This window comes from Ctenopharyngodon idella, chromosome 9, assembly GCF_019924925.1.
Source record: "Ctenopharyngodon idella isolate HZGC_01 chromosome 9, HZGC01, whole genome shotgun sequence".
NCBI classification, from domain to species: domain Eukaryota; kingdom Metazoa; phylum Chordata; class Actinopteri; order Cypriniformes; family Xenocyprididae; genus Ctenopharyngodon; species Ctenopharyngodon idella.
The window spans coordinates 18497179-18521647 of record NC_067228.1 but is presented as its reverse complement, the minus strand read 5'-3'; the positions used below and the strand labels follow the sequence as shown (position 1 = coordinate 18521647).

The following is a 24469-nucleotide window of genomic DNA, read 5'->3' as shown; positions in this document are numbered from 1 at the left end:
CCCTTAAATTTTTCACTCTTTGTTATATTGCAGCCATTTGCTAAAATCATTTAAGTTCATTTTTTTCCTCATTAATGTACACACAGCACCCCATATTGACAGAAAAACACAGAATTGTTGACATTTTTGCAGATTTATCAAAAAAGAAAAACTGAAATATCACATGGTCCTAAGTATTCAGACCCTTTGCTCAGTATTTAGTAGAAGCACCCTTTTGATCTAATACAGCCATGAGTCTTTTTGGGAAAGATGCAACAAGTTTTTCACACCTGGATTTGGGGATCCTCTGCCATTCCTCCTTGCAGATCCTCTCCAGTTCTGTCAGGTTGGATGGTAAATGTTGGTGGACAGCCATTTTTAGGTCTCTCCAGAGATGCTCAATTGGGTTTAAGTCAGGGCTCTGGCTGGGCCATTCAAGAACAGTCACGGAGTTGTTGTGAAGCCACTCCTTCGTTATTTTAGCTGTGTGCTTAGGGTCATTGTCTTGTTGGAAGGTAAACCTTCGGCCCAGTCTGAGGTCCTGAGCACTCTGGAGAAGGTTTTCGTCCAGGATATCCCTGTACTTGGCCGCATTCATCTTTCCCTCGATTGCAACCAGTCGTCCTGTCCCTGCAGCTGGAAAACACCCCCACAGCATGATGCTGCCACCACCATGCTTCACTGTTGGGACTGTATTGGACAGGTGATGAGCAGTGCCTGGTTTTCTCCACACATACCGCTTAGAATTAAGGCCAAAAAGTTCTATCTTGGTCTCATCAGACCAGAGAATCTTATTTCTCACCATCTTGGAGTCCTCCATGCGGGCTTTCATGTGTCTTGCACTGAGGAGAGGCTTCCGTCGGGCCACTCTGCCATAAAGCCCCGACTGGTGGAAGGCTGCAGTGATGGTTGACTTTCTACAACTTTCTCCCATCTCCCGACTGCATCTCTGGAGCTCAGCCACAGTGATCTTTGAGTTCTTCTTTACCTCTCTCACCAAGGCTCTTCTCCCCCGATAGCTCAGTTTGGCCGGACGGCCAGCTCTAGGAAGGGTTCTGGTCGTCCCAAACGTCTTCCATTTAAGGATTATGGAGGCCACTGTGCTCTTAGGAACCTTAAGTGCAGCAGAATTTTTTTTGTAACCTTGGCCAGATCTGTGCCTTGCCACAATTCTGTCTCTGAGCTCTTCAGTTCCTTTGACCTCATGATTCTCATTTGCTCTGACATGCACTGTGAGCTGTAAGGTCTTATATAGACAGGTGTGTGGCTTTCCTAATCAAGTCCAATCAGTATAATCAAACACAGCTGGACTCAAATGAAGGTGTACAACCATCTCAAGGATGATCAGAAGAAATGGACAGTACCTGAGTTAAATATATGAGTGTCACAGCAAAGGGTCTGAATACTTAGGACCATGTGATATTTCAGTTTTTCTTTTTTAATAAATCTGCAAAAATGTCAACAATTCTGTGTTTTTCTGTCAATATGGGGTGCTGTGTGTACATTAATGAGGAAAAAAATGAACTTAAATGATTTTAGCAAATGGCTGCAATATAACAAAGAGTGAAAAATTTAAGGGGGTCTGAATACTTTCCGTACCCACTGTATATGGGTTTTACAGCTTTTTAACAGTTATATCACCACCTATAGTCAGATCTCCATAAAAGTTTGCATGCAAGTATAATATACTAAAAGTATATTTTGCCACGCCCATTTTTTTAAAATGACCCTGTTGTAGCTATCTAAAGGGTAAAGTTCAACTTTTTTTTTTTGATAATTATTGATCTAGAGAGTCCAGAGAATTTTACTGCATTGGTTTTATTCAGATTGAGTGAAAAACCTAGGACTAGTTTGCAAAAGTAGTTTTTTCACTTTATATTATATTCACGAATATTTAATGAACATTTTGATCGACAGCAGTGGTTCGTGAGGCAAAATTGTTCAGCATGAAGAGATATATCAAACGCTATGAATATTGTGTGGATGTGTGAAACATTCTCATACGTTGTTTACGTTCAGCGCTTCCAGGTTCTATGTCAGAATGCCGACTCATTATGTTTCTACAGTGGCCTTAAATGGACAAACTGCTCTACATAACGCGTTTCATCATTATGTTCTTCTTCTTCTTCGTTGGTGTTTTTAGAGGCAGTTTGCATCGTCACTATGTTGAATACACGTGAAGAAGAAGTAGTAGTCGTCTGGTTTATTAGAAGCAGAGACCGTTCTTTGTTAGAAGTAGGAAGAAACCTCCGTGCTTGACTGGCTACTCTGCTGTCTCAGACAACACCTTTGTCCTGTGTTGGCCACCATAGGGTCTCTACATGCTTTGAAAGGGAGGAGTGAGCGGCAGTGGCGCCCCCAGAAAATTTTAATAGGGGTGGCCAGACAAGGCCACAGCAAATCTTGGGGTGGCAAAAAAAAAATAAAATAAAAAATATACAGGGCTTGACATTAACTTTTTTGCTCACCAGCCACTGTAGCTAGTGGTTTTTCCAAAGTTACAACCACTCAGCATTTTCACTGGCCACAATTTTGCTGTTGGGAAATTACATTTTATATGGTTAAAGTTGACTTTGGCATGCTTAAATTACTTGATTTTGAGTCACTTTACTTGATTTATAACCCTTTCCAACTATCAAATGCAGATTGACCACCCAAATCAAGACTACATTGTATATCAGCTGGTATGTACAGGTGGGCAAGGGGTGGGTATATGACCATAATATGAGAAATTTTATAAGTTATTTTTGTTAGGCAGCATGCTGCTGAATGCATGGACGTAATATACTGCCGCATATTTAGTTTTTACCCACCTGTTTACGTCCACTTAAGCCATAACCGACTGTATTCACGCGAGATACTCCACACGATGGACATTTTGACATCTGTGTGTGCGCGTGTATTTGACTATTCAGGGGCAAGGGGGACTTATCGAGAGAGAGAGAGAGAGAGAGAGAGAGAGAGAGAGAGAGAGAGAGAGGCTTCTGTTGTGTGTCATTCAGCGCGATTCCGCCTATCCCGCCTTCACTAACAGCAAGTTAATCGATAAAGAATTGTGATTGAAATGTAATTTTGTGATATGACGAGCTTGGCTACCTTTCATTTGGCTGTAGGCTGAAATTATATTCAACCCGCCAAAGTGGCTAGTGGGAGTGGCTGTTTTACCCGCCACAGCTGAAATCTACCCGCATTTGGTGGGTTGGCGGGTGTTAATGTCAAGTCCTGTATATATATACAGGGTGCGATTTGTAAAAAAAACAGAGGGGGGATGTTTTGAAAAGGTTTTTTTTTTTTTTTTTTTTTGGTCTTTTTTTTTCACAAACCACAGTGGAGCTATTTTGCATCTGTTACAGAAACATTTTTACAATAAATCTTCTGATTTAACCTTGAGATTTATAGATTAGACAGCTTTGATCTTTGCACCACTATTTACAATGACACTATTTCTTAATTTCTGATAGGAATGCAAAATCATGAAAAAACAACCGGTAGCCTAGTTATTAATCTTTTGAATAGAATACCGAGAGACAAACTTCTACATTCAATCGTGTTTTCTCCCATTTATTTTTGATCACAGTCTATACACATACAAACTTTTACTCCAAAAGTGCGCACATATGGAGAAATACACGTTTAGCTCAGATTTCGTTAGATAGAAGAGAAGCAGGGCCGTACGCAGAGTTTCATATTTACCGAGGTCACACAATGTAGTTTGCTAGGGGGTTCGGGGGCATGCTCCCCCGAGAAAATTGACATTTCCCTGGTGTACACATGTGAATTAAGATGTTTTAAGGCCAACAAATTGATTAAATAACTTTAAAACCATGTCAACAAATACATACATGCAGGCGCAGTTTTAATCGCATGTTTGGTGATTTCATGACTTAATTTACAACAGAACAACGACGGTTCATGCTCGTAGTTTCTTTTGCGCTTCATTTAAAGTATAATAAAGTAGGCTAATATGCAGTGGTGTAATGTAACAAAGTAATAATTCTTCTTTACAGTACTTTTTGGGAGAATCTGTACTTTACTTGAGTTTTTATATTTCTGTCAACTTTTACTTTTCCTCTACATTTCCTAAATAAAATGTAGGCCTATACTTTTACTCCGATACATTTTCCCAAAGCATTTTCGTCGGAAGAACACAGACAGCAAGCACATCATGTGCAAACAAGTGCTCGCACAACCGCGGTTGATTTCATTTTCCGGGTTGCGTCCGTTGCTGGAGCGGCTGAGAAGAGTGCGCTGTCATTATGCAGTTCGAGAGCGACCTCTAGAGGCGACATGAAAACTATCACTGATGCCTCGTAGAGTTTGTTTTGACACGTGACGCGACGCTGCGCGCTGCACAGAGCGCGACACTTTAAAAACGGACAACAAAACGGTATGTTATACAGTGTACACTACAGTACATGATTTCATATCATTATAAAGTATTTAGTTTGTTGACTAGATGCTGCATCAGTGGAGAACAGTAGTATGTTTGCCGTCGAGGCTGAGAGGATGCCAACATTAGTAGTACCTCAAGCGGTTAAAACAGTGTGACAAAAACACCAACTGTTTAATGTCACGATTGTTACCATTCATTTGCATTAGTTTATATCCATTTGTTCGCTGTTATGCATTCATTATCCAGCGAAGTTGCATATTTAAACTGTATTCTCATCATGCAGCGACAGAAACATATCAAATCAGAAATGTAGCCTATTCAATTTCAATTCTTTTTTTATCGGCACTGTAACACATATTTTGATAGATAATCATCAAGTTTTCTAAAATAAAGGCAAATAATATGTTAAAGTATACATAAAATAGACCAATGCTATGCCTTTGTGTGTAAAGTTTGTAATTTTAAGCATGACTGTTTGGATTTGAAATGGCAACACTTTACAATAAGAGTCCATTTGTAACATTAAATAAGGTTAATAAAAATATTGTTCATTTTTAATTTCAACATTTACATTTGAACATTTTAAGGTTGTCTCTTACATTAGTTATAATGCACTATGAATTAACATGAACGATCAATGTATAATTCATATATTAGTATTTTTTATATTTAAAAATTATAATAAACAAAATTACAAAGAAACGAAATGTAAGAGTTAAAACTGAACACAATCTTGCTGCTCAAACTGTGTATAGAACATTTTATATATATATATATATATATATATATATATATATATATATATATATATTTTGCTCCTTTTGTATTTTACATTTACTTGTACTTTTACTTTCAATAGCCTATAGGCTAAGTACGTTTAAGTACTATAGGTTAAGTACGTTTAATATCAAAAAAATACTTTTCGTAGCCTACTTAAGTACAAAAAATATCACATACTTTAAAACTTTTACTCAAGTAACATTCGAAACAGTGACTTTAAGTTCTACCAAAGTCATTTTCTGGTAAGATAACTATAATTTTACTCAAGTATGGTTTTGGAGTACTTTATACACCACTGCTAATATGCAGCGCGCGCCGCATTTGCGCATGCAATTCTTGAGTGCGCGCCGCGAGCACAGTATAACGGCTGATTGGACAGTCATGTTCATTTTTCTGAATTTTACTGACATAGCCTGGCAACGTCTCATCTGACCACAGTTCACTGTTGTTCAACTGAAGCTCCCTCGTCGTCACCTGTATGTAGCCTGTCTTTTCCAATTTTCATTGATTCAACTGATTCGTTCAAAAAGCTGATTCATTCAGTAAAGAAACAGCGCCATTTGTTGCTCAGGGACGCAATTACAGTGCTGTGGATTTGTTTTGAACTAGGCTATAGTCGCTGGCAATTGTGTCTAAAATGTAAACATGAATAAAATTTGTAAGTGGCCACTAGGGACAGCTATAGGTAATTAATTCACGGTCATATAGGTCATTCATGTGACTGGTTTTGAGGTTTTGAGCCCAGGAGCCTGTATAGCTGATCAACAGCCTCACTCATCAGATTTCTCTCATCTCGTCTATGTAAGTTAACACAGTTTGTGTAATCCTGGTGCTGTTCTCTCTGCAACTTTAAGTAGTTATATGATTCCCCTTTTACATTTTGTTAAGTTGCTTTGTCTTATATTCACACTTTGTGTGCTACTTAGCCCAGAGACCATAAAGCTAGCAACTAACCCAGGAAGCAGCAAACCTAAAGTTTGCAGCCTTGGTGAGCGGAGCGAGGTGTGTATTTTTAGTTAATGTTGTCAATGTGTAGAAAATGTATGAGGATGTAAAAGTCTACATTGACTGTTAGTGGAAAATGTTTGTTTTAAGTTTCACATGTTAATTGTTTTATGCGTAATGCCCAAGGGTTTATTAACCAGCTATTTGTGTGTTTACTTTTAGTTTTCACAGTGCTTATGCTGGTTCTAGAAGAATAAAAACAATTGCACCCATTAGAGACTCTCTGCCTCGTATTAAAGAAGCCAAGGGCTGCGACAAAATCAATATAACATTTGTTATCATGCTGATATCTGGAGAAAATGGCACTCTTCATGTAATATTTAACTATAGAGCTTGGCAGACTACGTCACTGCGCGTTGCATTCTGGGTAGTCGCCGCCATGTTTTAGGTCACGTTCAGGAGCGTACAATGACAACAAATACAAATAACCAGATGAAAAAACGACTGTATTTACGTTAATTTTTTTAAAGAGCTGCTTGCACATGCTTAGAATAAATGGACTAATATTTGAATCTCTTGTGTTCATTCGATCGCTCAGTCGTGTGGCCAGGACACGATATACACACGCATAGAAATCATACTGCTGCCTTCTATCGGACCACGCACAGGAGTGATTTCTCTATTGCAGTTTTTAATAACTAAGTGGCACCGATATATCTGCCAGATAAAATAATAAACACAATATAGATTGATCTCAGCCAGCATATCATCATATCGCCCTGATTTCTTAATGTTAAAGCATTAAGGGCCTCTGTAATGCAGCTCTGAAATGAATTATATTGTGGAATCGCTACAGCAAGTAAGTTTTACTGGACCTAAATGGAACAAATACATGATTTTTTACTGAGAGAAGCTGAGCAATGAATCAAAGCAGTGCTGCTTTATGAACACGGAGAGTGATCGCAACAAGCTAGATCTCAAATAACATTTCTAAACGTGCTTTCGTACATTATTCATGGCGTGAGCACTTACATATTCAAGCGGAAATTATGAATCTAATAAATACAAATGACAAAGCCACATTTTGGTCAAGTTTATTTTCATTGAGTTTCACTTTCACCATTATGTTGTTTCTAAGCTGGAGGGCAGAAAATTAGGGACATTCTAACGCATAACGTGAAAAAGCTTAACGTGGCTTAATTTACTAAGACAGTGTTATTAACAAACAAAATTTAGTATGCTTTATTAGTTTGGTGTTTACTATGTACAGAAAAGCAGATGAGCCCAGAATATGAACGCAGCACATTTAATTACACAAGCGTTTTCCTCCCATAAAGAAAACGCTTAATGGACAGTGACATTAAAGACCAAACTTAGTAAACACTCTACTAATAAAGCATACTATACAGAAAAATTGGTGTGTGCAGAGTTTGATCTTTTAATATCACGCGTTTTGTTCATATTCTGGGCTCATCTGCTTTGCTGTACATAGTATTTATTAGTATGATGTTTACTTACATTAAGCCACGTTAAGCATTTTAGAATGTCCCGAAAATGGGACAAAATGGCGCTCCTTTTCACATCCGTTTTCAGTATATGCAGATAGTTCATAACACAAAAAACAACAATTATGATAAAATCGCAGACTAAATATATCGCACACCCCGGTCCTACCCTCTTCACAGTAATTATAAATAACATTTGAAATTCAGGTCTGTAGATATTTCTATTTAGACTCTTGGGGGCAGTGAAACAGCTAGGCTACTCTGGTGGCACCAATCAATCTACAATCTTTTTTGGTGGCATTTTATTTTCTTTCACTTCATGAACTTGTGAATTTACATTATGCATTTAAATTAATAGTACCCACTGCAAAATCATACGGCCACCCCTGGCCACCCCTTGGGGGTGCCCCTGGTGAGCGGTGGACTGAGCCCTTGGTTGCAATTGCAACCTCACCACTAGATGCACTAAAAATTACACACTGCAATTTTAATAAAGAGGAAATGTAAGTAAGTGATTTCTAATTATAAATCCTATTTTGAAGGTTGTTGCTGGCCTTCTAATGACATTTGTACTTCACATCACTTTTATGCACTTCTTAATCTTTGTCATTTCTTAATGATACCACTTTTCAGCCATTTCATAACACTTTCTAATTATATATAATATACACATACGGTGACTATGGAATAGCAATCACAGACAAATAAAAGTTAGAAAAAAATATTTATTTATTCTTGACCATTTTTATGAAGTTCAAAAACTGGAAATGGCAGCAGGGAGTAGCGAAAAATTAAGGTTCCTAATTATTCACATGATTTAGGTGCATAAATGTTTGATGATGTTTCAATCACTTAATGTGCTTCCTAATCCATGGAAGGAAGGCAGATATTTTCATGTAGACCTCAGGATACTTTTTGGATGTACAGTCAGAATGATATGTGTATGCAGCCATTCCTTGAAGGTTAGAGTCGCAAAAAAGAGGACTGCCAGAATCACCCTAGAAAGAAATAGATAATACTCAAAATGTATTCTGCCACTATTTGAATTAGCCACTATATAAATACCAAAAGTGATGTTTCGGTACCTGACAGAAAGCCTTTTTCCCATCTGAGACACTACAGATCATTTTCTCAGAGTTGAAATATTCCTGCCACTTTTTTTTACATTCAAAGCTGAACTGCAACTTGACGCTGACTTCCCGCAGAACACTTGATGCTTTTCCTCCGGGTTTTGTCATACCCCAGCCAGCAATGAAGCATTCCACATGGGCGGGAATATTTTCATTGTTCTTAGGTAGATCAATAACATCCACAAACTCATTCCGCACAGCTTTAGTCTTCAACTGTAAAATATTAATCATTGAATACCTGAATGCAAAAATAGATCCATCCAGAAAAAAAGCACAATTTAAGCACCTTGAATACCTTTAGTAACATAATATCGTAGGTGAAGTTTTTGTTTGTATAACTGGGATGTGGGATGTACTCCTCTACTTTGATTATCTGCTGGCTGTGCTCATTCTGGCTGATATTGTGAGCTCCCAGAACAACTTCTAATAAGTAGTCGGGGGTCTTACTGTAAGAAAATTATAATGTTGAGGTTATTTTAGTGGAAAGTATCATGTCAGTACATTGTTACAAACAATAGAATCAAAATAAAGACTAAAAGACCTCATCATGTATTCAACTGTTATTGAATACTACATATTACCCAGTTTATTAGGGATATACCTGTATGCATGCATAAACTTACTTCCAACAGTGGGCTGATGTCAGCACATAATCATCCTTAATCAGCATCCCTCCACACATATGTTGTCTTCTATACTGGAGAGATGCCATGTATGGTCTGGAATGAGGTTTAACCTCTATGCCTCCTACAATACCACTCTCTAACCCTCCTGTGATAATGACACAAGAGGCTATCATGGTAACTATGGAGTTAAAACTTGAGTACAGTACAGTTTAACTTGAAAATTTATCAAATTACAGAAGTAAAATGGTTATGAGCCTAGTATTATTGATGTATTTCTCTAAATACTGTATATTACAATTACTTAAACTGTGGGAAAGCCATTGGTACAAAAATGTGGATTTGTACAGAAATTATATTCATTCCCAAAACAACCTGTCTGATTGATGTAAGAGGTGAATGTCTTACCGGACAGAGAGAAGACAGACAGCAGGAGACAGACACTGAGCAGCATGATGTACGAATTTGCTGATACAGGAATGGAACATGAACAGCATTTGACCCTCAGTGGTGTCTATATACTCTCTGGCCCATATACATATGAAAGTACACAACGGAAAGGTGTAGGAGAAAGTTCTGACACGTATGTATTAATAACACCGTGACTTCTCAGGTAAAAAGGTACCATGAACTACACTGAAAAAATTAAAGTTCTGTCATTATTTATTAACCCTAACCTGCATTACTTTACTTTTTCTGTAGAACACAAAAGGAAATATTTTGAAGAATGTTGGTAACCAAGCAGTTTTGGTGATCACTGGTGAAAAAAAACACTGATAGGCTATATATATATATTTTGACCAGTAATGTATAAGTTTGTTAACATTACTATTTTTAATGTTTTTGAACGAAGTCTCTTATGCTCATTAAGGCTGCATTTATTTCATAATAAATAGAAAAAACAATAATATTGTGAAATATTATTACAATTTAAAATGATGTTTTTCTATTTTAATATACTTTAAAATATAACTTATTTCTGTGATGCAAAGCTGAATTTTCAGCATCATTACTCCAGTCTTCAGTGTCACATGATCCTTCAGAAATCATTGTAATACGCTGATTTGATACTCAGTTATTATCAATGTTGAAAGCAGTTGTGCTGCTTAATATTTTTTTGGAACCCGTGATACTTTTTTCAGGATTCACTGATGAATAAAAGGTTAAAAAGAACAGCATTTATTCAAAATATAAATCTTTTCTAACAATATAAATCTTTACTATCACTTTTTATCAATTTAACACATCCGTGCTGAATAAAAGTATTAATTTCTCTCAAAAAAAAGAAAGAAAAAAAATTACTGACCCCAAACTTTTGAATGGTAGTGTGTATTGTTACAAAAGATTTCTATTTTAAATAAATGCTGATATTTTTTAACTTTTTATTCATCAGAGAATCCTGAAAAAGTATCACAGGTTATAAAATAATATTAAGCAGCACAACTGTTTCCAACATTGATAATAAATCAGCATATTACAATGATTTCTGAAGGATCATGTGACACTGAAGACTGGAGTAATGATGCTGACAATTCAGCTTTGCATCACAGAAATATATTATATTTTAAAGTATATTAAAATAAAAAAACATAATTTAAAATTGTAATAATATTTCACAATATTATTGTTTTTTCTGTATTTATTATGAAATAAATGCAACATTAAAAATAGTAATGTTTCCAAACTTTTGACCGGTAGTGTGTGTGTGTGTGTGTGTGTATATATATATATATATAAAAATAATAATAATATATATATATATATATATATATAATATGTATATAATATTATTATTATTATTGTTATTAATATTATATATATATATTTTTTTTCTTCCCCGAAATATGTTCTTTTATGTTCCATAGAAAAGTCATACAGATTTGGAACAACATGAGGGTGAGTAAATGATGACAGAATTTTTTATTTTTGGGTGGACTATACCTTTAAGGACTATGCAAACAGTATAACATTCACATTAACACAGCTTTAAGAAGATTCCTATTCATCACTGACTGCAGTATAAAACCTCCCACTGGCTTAGTTGTGATATGACAGTAAATGATAGTATGATGACATTTATTTTTGGCATTTGTGATGGCCATAAACTTTTGGCCCACAAACACATTCATACTCTGAGTCAGTTTGCTCATATAGTCTAATTCCTATTTCCATTCTTATTTGAGTCTGTCCACATGTTTCCATCCATTTTTTCTTATATGACAGGTGGTTTCTATAGGTTTTGTTCCAATTGCAATAAGAATCATGGGGTTATAAGAGAACCTCACCCCCCACTCTAAAATAACAACATAACATACAATTACCCCTGAATACTATTGATATTTATTTAAATTTTCATAAACACCCATTAAAAAAACTGGATTTTTTTTTTTTTTTTTTTACAGAATTACAAAATCAGGTTACATACAAAAAATAAATACCCCCACCAAAAAAAAAAAAAAAATCCCCACAACAAAACTAACAAATAAACCACTGCATTTTGGATTTTTAGAGGCTGTTCATGCCCCACTTACAGGCCAAGATCATTATAGACCAAAGAATATGTTCTAAGACACAGTGATTTTGTGAGTCACAGTTTGGATTTATCCGCTTTCATTCTTCTTGGTCTTTACGAAGGGTTGGTGCAGTATATCATAAAGCCTTCTTGCCTAAATGAAACAATCAGGAAAGGCAATTAAGACACATTCCCTTGAATAGGTGAAGAGTCAAATGCACTTATTGTTAAAATTTGTATACATCAAAGTATGATGCTATGTATAAACCCAACAGTTCAAAATATGGTATCAAAGTGTCTCTACACACCTTCTGCGGACCGAGTCCAGGGCACAAAACTAGTTCCTCCTTAGAAGCCTTAATGATGCCCTCCAAAGACTGAAGAGATAAAATGCCATCAACATAAGAACATAGAAGTATTTCATGATCACTAATTTAAAATACGCAAAGTATTTTATATACACTACCATTCAAAAGAGGTCTGTAAGATTTTTTTTTAATGTTCTTGAAATAAATCTCTTAGCTGAATTTTCAGCAGCCATTACTTCAGTCTTCAGTATCATATGATCTTTCAGAAATTATTCTAATATGCTGATTTGCTGCTCAAGAAACATTTCTTATTATTATTTTTGGGGAAACCATGAAACATTATTTTCAAGGCACAGTATTTATTTGAAATAGAAATGTTTAACAATGAAAAACAGTCACTTTCAATCAATTTTGTGTATCTTTGCTGAATAAAATTAATAATTTATTTAAGAAAAGTAATCTTTTAAATGGTAGTGTAAGTAATAAGATTAATAAGATGTGCATCATATAAAGGAAAAGTGCTTCTTACAGAAAAAGTAGACAGCAGAGTCATGGCATCTGTCTTATTGACAGACTTTACTGTGGTTAAACAATCTGTAACCTGTCAAATAAAATTTATTTATTTATTTATGAAAACTGACCAAGAGTGTTTTTATAGGAATGATGGCATCAGTGTTTGATTAAATGAACCACACATAATAATTTCAGATGTGTTAATAGATTTTTGGGCTCTAACCTGGGACAGGTAATTTTTCTCCACTTGTTCTTTCAGAAGATCTGCAGGTTTCTTCTCGTATGATTTATATGTCTCAAGGTAACGACCTGCTTCCTCAGGACTTGCACATACAAACAGGTAGTTTAGTTAAAGGAACTAAATTAAAGCACTAAAAACTAACAGGAACTTTAACACCTTATATTTACACAAGCCACTAAGGGAATTCCCCTCCAGCTTGATTATTTAGAACCATCCCCCTACCTCCAGGCCAAAATGAGGGTACAGTCAGCCATGATGCATATTCGAGCAAGCTCTTTCAGTGCATGATGAGGGTCTTTCTGATAAATGAGGAAGAGAGAAATGAGACATGAACATCAACAGTCTTTAACTGAATTAAAACTTCAAAAGCAGGCACTAATATGCTTTTTTTTTAACCAACCATTGCTTAATTTAGCATTTAATTCAGATTTAAATAACACAATATATTACAGAAAGGACAAAGAAATGTGATTATGAGTGAAACAGACAAACTCACCACATCGACTTGGACGAGCAACACTCTGAGTGTGAAACTCTGTCCCAGCTGTTTCAGACGCTCATGGATGTAGTTTGGGTTCAGATTATGGTAACGCACACTGAGAGAGAGAAAGAGAAACTAAAACATCCCATACAGTACTGATATATGTTTGTTGAATATAAACACTATTCAAAAAACAATTATTTCAGTTTGGCACTTGTAATTCAGTAAAATGAAACCACTGGTTAAGGGAATGCAATTATTCATACTGTATATTAAACACAAAAATATCTTCTTGCCATATACATAATATTCTAAATCCAATTACAAAATGCTTTTGTTAATTAACATTTCTCAGCTGATTCTACATTGTCTAGTCTGTATTGTCATACCAACCATCACAGTCAGCCACAACATGGCCTTCTTTGAATTCTCACCAATTGTCTTTGCAAAGAGAGGTGGAGATTCTGGAGAATTATGTGGTTTCACACCTGACTAACAGAGAGGCTTCCATTCTCACATAACACTTACAAAATGAGTTTGAAGTGCATGTACACTTACTTTGTCTTATAGTAATGTTAAACTACATTGCTCAGCATAAATGAGTACACCCCCTTTGAAAAGTAACATTTTAAACAATATCTCAATGAACACAAAAACAATTTCCAAAATGTTGACAAGACTAAGTTTAATATAACATCTGTTTAACTTATGACATGAAAGTAAGGTTAATAATATAACTTAGATTACACATTTTTCAGTTTTACTCAAATTAGGTGATGCAAAAATGAGTTTACCCCACTAAAAGTCTCTGGAGCAAAGCAAAATTATAGACTACAAATGTCTAATTTAACAATAATTCAACCACAGGTGAGACTAATTATACATTACACAGGTATCCAGCGGACAGTTGACTATAAAAGGGTGTTAAAACCCCTTCCCATTTCATGCTGTCAGCAATGGCACCACATGGAAGAGAAATGTCACAAGACCTGAGAAAGAAAATAATTTATCTTTACACCAGAAAGGTGAAGGCTACAAGAAGATCAGCAAAGCTTTACTTATCAGTCAGAATACTGTAGCAAAAGTGGTACAAAAATTTTAAAAAGATGGAACTGCAACCATCTCACAGAGACGTCCAGGTCGTCTACGGAAGTTAACACCTTGACAGGAGCATCTTCTGATGAGAAGGGTTGAAGAAAATCGGCATGCAAGTTCACTGCAGTTATCTAAAGAAGTAGAAAGCCAAAATGTGGTGAATATTTCCCGTGACACAATACGGCGTACACTGCAGAGGAATGGCATGCATGGGTGCCGTCCACGAAAGAAGCCTCTCCTAGCCCAGGCACAAAAAAGCCCGCCTAGAGTTTGCCAGGGCCCATGCTGACAAAGATGAAGACTACTGGGACTCTATACTCTGTAGTGATGAGACCAAGATAAATGTTTTTGGAACTGATGGCTTCAAAACTGTATGGCGTTGCAAAGGTGAGGAATACAAAGAAAAATGCATGGTGCCTACAGTGAAACATGGTGGTGGCAGTGTCCTTATGTGGGGCTGCATGAGTGCTGCTGGTGTCGGGGAGCTGCATTTCATTGATGGCATCATAAATTCACAAATGTACTGCTCTATACTGAAAGAGAAGATGCTACCACCACTCCGTGCCCTTGGGCATCGTGCACTTTTCCAACATGACAATGATCCTAAACACACATCTAAGGCCACTGTTGGATTTCTGAAGAAGAACAGGGTAAAAGTGATTCAGTGGCTCCTGATCTGAACCCAATCGAACACCTATGGGAATTCTGAAGAGACAAGTTGAGCATCACTCTCCATCCAGGATCCAATCTCTAAAAGAGGTCATTCTTGAAGAATGGAAAAAGATAGATGTTGCAAAATGTCGCCAACTTGATCATTCCATGCCTAGAAGACCCGGTGCTGTCATTAAAAATCATGGAGGCCATACAAAGCACTAGATGTAGTAGTTTTTGTTGGGGAGTGTACTCATTTTTGCATCACCCTAATTTGAGTAAAACTGAAAAATGTGTAATCTAAGTTATATTATTAACCTTACTTTCATGTTATAAGTTAAACAGATGTTATATTAAACTTAGTCTTGTCAACATTTTGGAAATTGTTTTTGTGTTCATTGAGATTGTTTAAAATGTTACTTTTCAAAGGGGGTGTACTCATTTACACTGAGCACTGTAAGCAAATAAAGGATACAGTAGAGCTGGCTTCATTTATGATAGTGGCAATTTCATAAACTTAAAGAGCTATTGTGCTTATTGTGCACAGAAGAGAAGATATTGTTGAATAAAGTCATTATTTTTGTTATGTTTTTGCACACAAAAAAGCATTCTTGTCGCTTCATAAAATTAAGGTTGAACCACTGCAATCGCATCGATTTTTGTTAACAATGTCTTTAGTACTTTTCTGGACCTTGAAATTGGTGGTTAAATTGCTGCCTTTGGACGAGTTATATAACTCTCAGATTTCATCAAAAATATCTTAATTTGTGTTCCGAAGATGAACGAAGGTCTTACGGGTGTGGAACGACCTGAGGGTGAGTAATTATTGACAGAACTTTCATTTTTGGGTGAACTAACCCTTTAAGTTCTAAGGTGGCACCAGCCCCTGATTTGGCAGTGCTGTGAGGACTGACAGAAAAGCACTGAGCTTGAGTTGAGATGCAGATAATATTAACTTTTTTTTTTAATTATTAATAAATATTAAAAATATATACTAGGGTGTGGAAATGGCTAATAAGCCAATAAGTGCTCATCTGCAGCATCTACTACAGTGGTAATTTATTCTTTTTTATTTCTAAATATGTGTTTACTTTCCTACATCGTGAAACCTTTAGTTTTACAAATGGAGACAAACTATGAAGTATGAACAAATAATGTTTTGGACATCACATTAAAAATATTCAAACTGGGCAATATTTAAAGCTTTGAAGTGCTGGGAAACGTTGTGTGAAGCACTTAAAAGCACTCGAAAACATTAGACCATTTCTGCCACAAGTTATTTCTGTTGGTGTGGTTTCTCATGGTTTCCAGATTACACGTGCGCTGGGAAGAAACGCTTAAATTCACCGCAGAATTAATAACATCGCTGTGAAATCTTGTGAGAAGCATTTAGGTTAAATTCGTCGCAGAATTCTCTGTTAAACCACAGATATCAGATCAAATATCAGATATCAAATCAGAACAGTGTCCACAGCGGAATTCAAGCGGTTTCTTCTCAGCGCACGTGTAGAAATGTTGTTGTGTGATCGAGATCGGCCCGCTGCTCTGAACTCCAGTCGCGACGCGTTGTCTATTATTGGTTCGAGCTGCGCAGCTCAAACGAGTTAAGGCGGGTATACACTGTGCGATTTATGTGCGAGTTCAGCAAGGTTACCAACTCACACTGTACGAGTAGATCGCATGCGATGTAAAGCCAAAGCGCACGATTTACGTGCTCACACTATGCGGTCCGATGGTCGAGCTGTGACTAGACTGCTCACACTATGCGTTTGAACCCACGTACTGGGCTGCGCCGACTGACCATATGTTTCCAGAGATATCGTCAAAGCATAGACATCAACTATGGATATCAAGAGAATTTAGCATTTCCAATTTATATATTAAATTATTATTATTATTATAAGGGTAGGCCTACTTTTATTATTCAATTGATCTTAAAATTAATTTGGCCCACTATAGGCTAATTTCATAGCGCATTACCGCATAACCGACTCGCTGCGAGGATAATAAATCAAAAGATTTGATAGATTAGCTTACTCATCATTGAAAACGATTTAAAGACATTTATACAATGAATTATAGGCCTATAATTAAAATTATTAACAGTCTAATGTGTCCGACCACAGCAATAATCAGTCAATTAAAAGCAGCTTCATTTCAAAAACAACTCTTTAACATGAAATACTTCTCGTTTTTTTCACTATAGCCTACAGAATATGGGCCACAAGAGAAATATTAAGAAAATAAATTAAGACATAGCGTACCGTTATCAGCATGTTGAAGTAGATTTATCTCTCGTTGGTTTTACTTTTGTTTTATGTAAAGGCTGAATAATTGACTGGGGATTGAGACTTCTTCATCGGCATAACTCTTGCACAAAGTTTGCACATTGCTTGCGTGATTTAGCCTACAGTACACTGACTCGCCTTCATGGATTAAAATGAAAAAATTTCCAATATTGCGACGTGACATTTTTCTTTATCACCAATTGCCAAATGATGGACAACGGTCCGCATTTACACTGATAATAAAATTAAGTAAATATTATGAGTAAATGAAAAGTGAAAAGCGAAACAAGTAAATTAATGATCATACAAGAGGCGCCGGTTATGTACACGCAGGTGGCTTGGAAGACGTGGGTATAATAGACTATGGTTTATCCATTATGCAACACGAACTGGAGGTAAGCAACAGTTTGTTAAACTGCAGCTAGTTTGATAGCTACAGAACTTAAAGATCTCCCTCTTTTTGTTTTCTTTCTTGCTGCATTGAAGATGAAATGGTTTAATTTCTATTTTCGCGCAGGCGCAGTGAAGGAAAAAATACAGAGTTTAGGGCAATCGGTTCATAGCTCTGCTTCAACTGTGCCATATCCTCATGAGGGGCGACCAAAATTTCTGACATGCCAGAAATTCATCCGACCATCCGATTGCCAGTCGGGAGAGGTTTATCGCCTCTCGTTTCCCTATATACACTGCAAGGACACTGCAGGACAAACACGACAAATCTGAAAATCGGCCCAACTCAAAAAAAAAGTCGCACGAGTCAGAATTCGGCTCAAAATCGGACGAAAATCGCACAGTGTATGCCCGCCTTAAAGGCATTGTTGCGATGACGTCACGGGATGTGTCTAATCCCAAAATCTGCGGAAAATATGTGGCAATTAAGAAAAAATGTAAGATCCTCCGATTACTGCGGAGTTTACTTGGTTTTGCGATTAAATTCAGCGATCGCAGAATCATGAAATCCTGGAGGGACTGGGTTATGGTAAGTGGCATGACATTTCTGAAATGTGCTGGAAGCGGTTGACCAATCACAAAACACTAGTCCAGCAGACCAATTTTTGGAAAGAGGGGTTTCATAGAGACAGGAACTAAACAGAGCATTACTGACAGATTGGGAAAAGAGGTGCTGCAACAATGTAAAATATGTATTAAAAAAAGTATCATTCAAGCATAAAAACCTATTGCAGTGGACCCTAAAAACAAAATCAAGGGCATAATATGGCCTCTTTAAATATGCAAATCTGTTGAAGGCTTTGAGATCATACATGTATAAACTTATTACTTTCATTCCTCTATGTGCAGTGCATTAAAATCTAACAAGAAGTTTACAACTGGCCTCAAATGTGCACAGTGAAAACAGTGACAACACTGCTTCCATATTTATCTCCATCAGTGTCCTGCTGAAGCTTCTAGCTTTTCAATGTGTATATTCCTATTTTGAAAAAGTACTTTGACTATATTTTAAATAATTTATTTCAAGAGGGACATACAGCTTGAAACACTGACAACTGTAATATTAGAAATAATTAGATTTTCAAGCAGATGTAATTCATCTTCTCACTGGTACTGTACAAATACCCACAGACCAACCTGAGAAAAAGAGCACAAGTTGTCCGCCCCAAAACATAGTCTGGCACCACTTCTCCAAACTCCCAAGGAACATTTCTCACAAACTTTAGGATAGGGTTGCCTCTCTGTATACAGATAAAAACATAACAATATAATCAAGTTCTATATTTAATTGTTATATAGTTGAAATCAAGTAAAAGGTGCATTCAGTATGTTTTGATTTACACTGCCGTTCAAATGCTCACCAAGGCTGCATTTATTTAATCAAAAATACAGTAAAAACTTAAAAAAAACTATTATTACAATTTAAAATAACTCTTTTTTATTTTAATATATTTTAAAATGTAATTCATTTATGTGACACATATATGATTATTCAGCATCATTACTCCAGTATTCAGTGTCACATGATCCTTCAGAAATCATTCTAATATGTTGATTTGGTGTTCAAGAAACATTTCTCATTATTATCAATGTTAAAAAACAGCTGTGCTGCTTAATGTTTTTGTGTATTTCACAATATAACTGCTTTTACTGTATTTTTGATCAAATAAATGCAGCCTTGATGAGTATAGGAGACTTCTTTCAAAAACATTAAAACATTTTACCAACCCCAAACTTTTGAATGGTAGTGTCACGATCACTGTCTGTTCCTGTCAGTTCCTGGACTCCATTTCCCATAATCCTCCTTGCCAATCACATGCACACTCCACACCAATCACCAGCTGCCACATACAGCTTAGCACACTACCTGGACTATAAAGGACTCACACACACACCACCTCATTGCGAAGTCTTGATTTGCCCCGGTGATCAACGCTGAGCGTTTTCTTGTGGACTGTTTACCCTGTTACCGTTGGATTGTTTATTCTCTGTGACCCTTGCTGCCTGCCCTGATCTTTGCCTGTTTCCTGGACTGTGATTGTTTGCTGCCTGCCCTGATCCTTGCCTGTACCCTGATTCTGTTTGTCTGCCGCCTGCCTCGACCATTGCCTGTCCTTGTTTATGTACCTGCCTTTGCCCCTGTCTACCTGTGTAAATACTGTTCTTAATAAAGCTTGCGAATGGATCCCCGCTCTGCCGACCCATCATTACAGGTAGTGTATGTCTGGATGGTTTTTCTTCTTCCTAATGGACTAATACTGACACCTATCCGCATGGATGCATGAGGTCGATTTATTATTTCTGCTACTTCACACCAGAGCATTTTTCAGAAGTATTATGCAATTCTTTATGTGTAAAAGAGTGGAAACAATTTTGAAATAATACAGACCTGTCGAGGACTGACAATAATACTGTTCCCGGATCCTAAGAGATGAGGAGGAATGATACAACTCTCCAAACTCTGACCTTCCTCTTTTGTCTGATCTTCTGTTGGTACCTCTGCTGGTCCCTGCTGTTCAGTCTTGTTTTTTTCCCCTGAGTCTGTGAATGATGTACTAATTGAGCCACTTCCAGCTGTGTTTACACTGCTTTGTCCTGCAGCATCGTTCCTACTTTGGGCAGCAGATATTTGTTTCTCTGATCCATGAGCTGGTCCCTGAAGCCCCCTGTTTTTGCTCTGAACAACGAACTCTGCATAGGACAGTGGTTGACCAGGAGCTGGAACAGATGAGGCCTCTACTTGACCATCTTTGGCTTTAAACAACGATGCCACCTGTGTGAATAAAAGGAACCAGGTTACCTGCATTATTTCAGTGACACTGACGTTTGAATAATTTATTCTTAAAGGGGCTATATACACTTCTGCAGCATTTTTTGCTTTATTCATCTCTTGCAATTTATATTTTTGTCATTTGAAGATTACATTAAAACGGTCATTAAAAACAGAATCTTGGGCAAGGCAACAACAAATTCCTTTTATTTATAGATTTTTTTTTTTTTTTTTTTTAACCTTGTCAAAGACTCTGATGTTCTAGTGAGATTATGAAAATTCATTATAAAATATCAAGTTTTAAAGTATTTTTAAAAATGTGTAAGAAATGTAGAACTATGGTCTGTAGAACTATGATGATCCAAACAAAGACTTAAATAAAACCATTTTTGAGAAATTTATTTTTTATTATTTTTATTATTTTATTGAAAAATTAAGATGACCCCACAGTTATGGCACCATTTCCACCACAAAGAACAATTTTAATAATTTATTTTCCACAAGTTACTGTTGCCTACTACTTGTTCCGTAAGGAGACAACAGTGTCAGTGGAGAACATGCTTGATATAAAATAAGATACAGGTGCTGGTCATATAATTAGAATATCGTGAAAAAGTTCATTTTTTTATTGTAAATTATTTTAAAAAATGAAACTTTCATATATTCTAGATTCCCTACATGTAAAGTAAAACATTTCAAAAGTTTTTTTTTTTAAATTTGTTGATTAGAGCATACAGCTCATGAAAGTCCAAAATCCAGTATCTCAAAATATTAGAATATTTACATTTGAGTTTCATTAAATGACCATCCCTACAGTATAAATTCCAGGTATCTTTTGTTCTTTGAAACCACACTAATGGGGAAGACTGCTGACTTAGCAATGGTCCAGGAGACAATCATTGACACCCTCCACAAAGAGAGTAAGTCACAGAAGGTCATTACTGAATGGGGTGGCTGTTTACAGAGTGTATATCAAAGCATATTAAATGCAAAGTTGACTGGAAGGAAGAAATTGGGTAGGCAAAGGTGCACAAGCAACAGGGATGACCGCAAGCTTGAGAATACTGTCAAGTAAAGCCGATTCAAACACTTGGGAGAGCTTCACAATGAGTAGAATGAAGCCGGAGTCAGCGCATCAAGAGTCACCACACTCAGACATCTTCAGGAAAAGGACTACCAAGCCATTTCTGAACCAGAGACAACGTCAGAAGCATCTTACCTGGGCTAAGGAGAAAAAGAACTGGACAGTGAACAGTGGTCGAAAGTCCTCTTTTCAGATAAAAGTAAATTTTGCATTTCATGTTGAAATCATGGTCCCAGAGTATGAAGGAAGACTGGAGAGGCACAGAATCCAAGCTGCTTGAAGTCTAGTGTGAAGTTTCTGAAATCAATAATGATTTGGGGGGGGCGTGACATCTGCTGGTGTTGGTCCATTGTGTTTTATCAAGTGCAGAGTCAATGCAGCCATCTTCCAGGAGATTTTGGAGCACTTTATGCTTACATCTGCTGACAAGCTTTATGGAGATGCTGATTTCCTTTTCCAGCAGGACTTTAGCACCTGCCCACAGTGCAAAAACCACTTCCAAGTGGTTTGCTGAGCATGATATTACTGTGCTTTATTGGCCAGCCAATATGCCTGACCTGAATCTATGGGATATTTTCAAGAGAAAGATGAGAAACAGTCGATCCAACAATATACAGATGATCTGAAGGCTCAATAGTGCCTCAGCAGTGCCACAGGCTGATCACTTCCATGCCACACTTCACTGATGCAGTAATTTGTGCTAGGAGCAAGTCATTTGCTGTAATATGTCCTGCCGATCAAGTATTGAGTGCACAAAAGAACATACTTTAAAGAACTTGAACTTTTCTGTTTTGAAAATCCATTTTTTGATTGATCTTAGGAAATATTCTAATATTTTGAAATACTGGATTTTGGACTTTCATGAGCTGTACGCTCTAATCATCAAAATTAAAAAAAAAAACTTTTGAAATGTTTTACTTTACATGTAGGGAATCTAGAATATATGAAAGTTTCATTTTTAAAAATAATTTATAATAAAAAAATGAACTTTTTGATGATATTCTAATTATATGACCAGCACCTGTATATGATTTGTGAAGAAAAAACACCCTATCAAGATAATATAAAAAGTGTGTTTAGGGGATTTTATCTGGTTAACGTGCACAGTCATAGCTCAGAGAATGATGTTTGTGTTCTCTCTCTCTCGTGGGAAAAATAAGTAAAAAAAACGAGGGGAAAGACGTTTTAAAAAATACATGCCTGGCCTCTTAGGGCCTTCGTAATGCGAGGATCTTCCATGATACACAGAAGAAAAAGGTTATATGGGTTTGGAATGGATAAACATGGTGGTGAGTAGGCTAAATGATGATTATAGAATTGTCATTTTTGAGTGAACTGCCATATGAATCTAGATTGCTGTGAATTTTTTTTTTTTTTTTAAGTTCTGGTAGGTGTCTTCAGTGTTGCACTTACTGATCGAGTGGTATATGTAGACTTGCGGTGGGCAACATGATGCATCAGTTTGATTTGAGTCATCAACACCATGTTATGGGCAAACTTGCATAAGGTGTGAAAGCTCATCAAGTTGGTAGATCGTGCATGTGTTTTTATTGATTTAGTCTGTAAGGGTGACGAACCTCAGTTAACTTTGAACCTTTATTGCCATGTGACCAGAGCTAATGGACGCTGTTTAGTGATTTACAGTATATGCATTTTAGGTTCAGTCCCCCTGGCTTAATATCAGTGGTGATAGTTTATGTATGAACCGATGAACCTTGTTTGAACCTCCAACTAAGACGCTAGTAGCTGCTACAACACTCCATAGCAACATAATAATAATAGAAAGGAAACAAAACCCACCGGACTTCTTTCCTTTGTGAACGCCGAGTCGTCCAAATTGATATTGAATTTCTTTTTTTCCATTTATTAATTATCAGTAACTGCACAAACTAGAGAAACCAAACATATGACTCCATCTGCCGCCTTTGCAGCGAAACAAAACAGTCAGTGTCAGACAAATGTAATAAACACAGAAACATCGATCGACTCTGAGACGCTTACTGGTACTATCCGACAGATGGCGCCCAAAACCGGGATTTATTACATTTTCTCACACTATTAGACAGATGGCGACATTGCAACAGATTTTAATACTTTTCACACACAGGGTCCCAAATGTAGCCGACCGTTTTTTTCTGTTGCTCAAAAAAATAAAAATAAAATAAAATAAATAATATATATATTTTTTTTATTGTGTGTGCCATATACCACAGTAGATTAATATGCTAATTTACATTTCAGACTGAAGCTAGTTGCCACATCATTTTTTTCATTCAAAAATATTTAAAATGATACATTTGTATCATTTTATGACATTTTATTTTTTTATATATAACTACTTTTATACAATTTAACGCGTCAACACATTTAAGACCTAGGTTTTAAATCAACATAAAAACCACTGCAAGAAACTAATATTTAAGTAATTAGACTTGATTAAACCCTTACAGATATAGTCCTTGTGACAAGTTCCCCATGTGACAGCTAGCCCCAGTGCCTACTATGATCAGTTGGCAGTAGCATGGTACTTTGATACTGTATATAGTATTGCATGGTATTTGTAAGTCAAAGAAGCCGGTTAAAGTGTAAACCCTCTCATTATGACTATGACTATACATAACATTTTTTGTCTTGTAGACTTTTTTCTTCTCTTACCAAACATTTTCCTTAGGAATCATTGACTAAAGTCTCATTCATGACTTTATCGTCTCCTCTCAGCCC

General features: G+C 36.4%; 2 protein-coding genes across 3 annotated transcripts; both read right to left on the bottom strand.

Annotated features, from left to right (window-relative positions):
• Positions 1-8349: 8349 nt before the first annotated feature.
• On the bottom strand, positions 8350-10967 carry LOC127519152 (granzyme B(G,H)-like). Its single transcript, XM_051906655.1, has 5 exons — positions 9764-10967; positions 9356-9503; positions 9028-9178; positions 8688-8945; positions 8350-8600 (listed from the first exon to the last, which is right to left on the bottom strand). The coding sequence occupies exons 1-5, from the start codon at positions 9807-9809 to the stop codon at positions 8451-8453; spliced, it is 753 nt and encodes a 250-aa protein (XP_051762615.1). The 5' UTR covers positions 9810-10967; the 3' UTR covers positions 8350-8450.
• A 285-nt stretch (positions 10968-11252) lies between these two features.
• On the bottom strand, positions 11253-23716 carry ercc1 (excision repair cross-complementation group 1). Of its 2 annotated transcripts, XM_051906754.1 has the most exons (9): positions 23549-23716; positions 20284-20667; positions 19032-19135; positions 13426-13525; positions 13152-13228; positions 12912-13011; positions 12705-12776; positions 12176-12244; positions 11253-12021 (listed from the first exon to the last, which is right to left on the bottom strand). In XM_051906754.1, the coding sequence occupies exons 1-9, from the start codon at positions 23609-23611 to the stop codon at positions 11956-11958; spliced, it is 1035 nt and encodes a 344-aa protein (XP_051762714.1). In that variant the 5' UTR covers positions 23612-23716; the 3' UTR covers positions 11253-11955. The 2 variants fall into 2 exon arrangements, with proteins under 2 accessions (XP_051762714.1, XP_051762716.1); XM_051906756.1 differs by lacking the exons at positions 20284-20667; positions 23549-23716 and adding an exon at positions 19623-20270.
• Between the last annotated feature and the right edge of the window lie 753 nt (positions 23717-24469).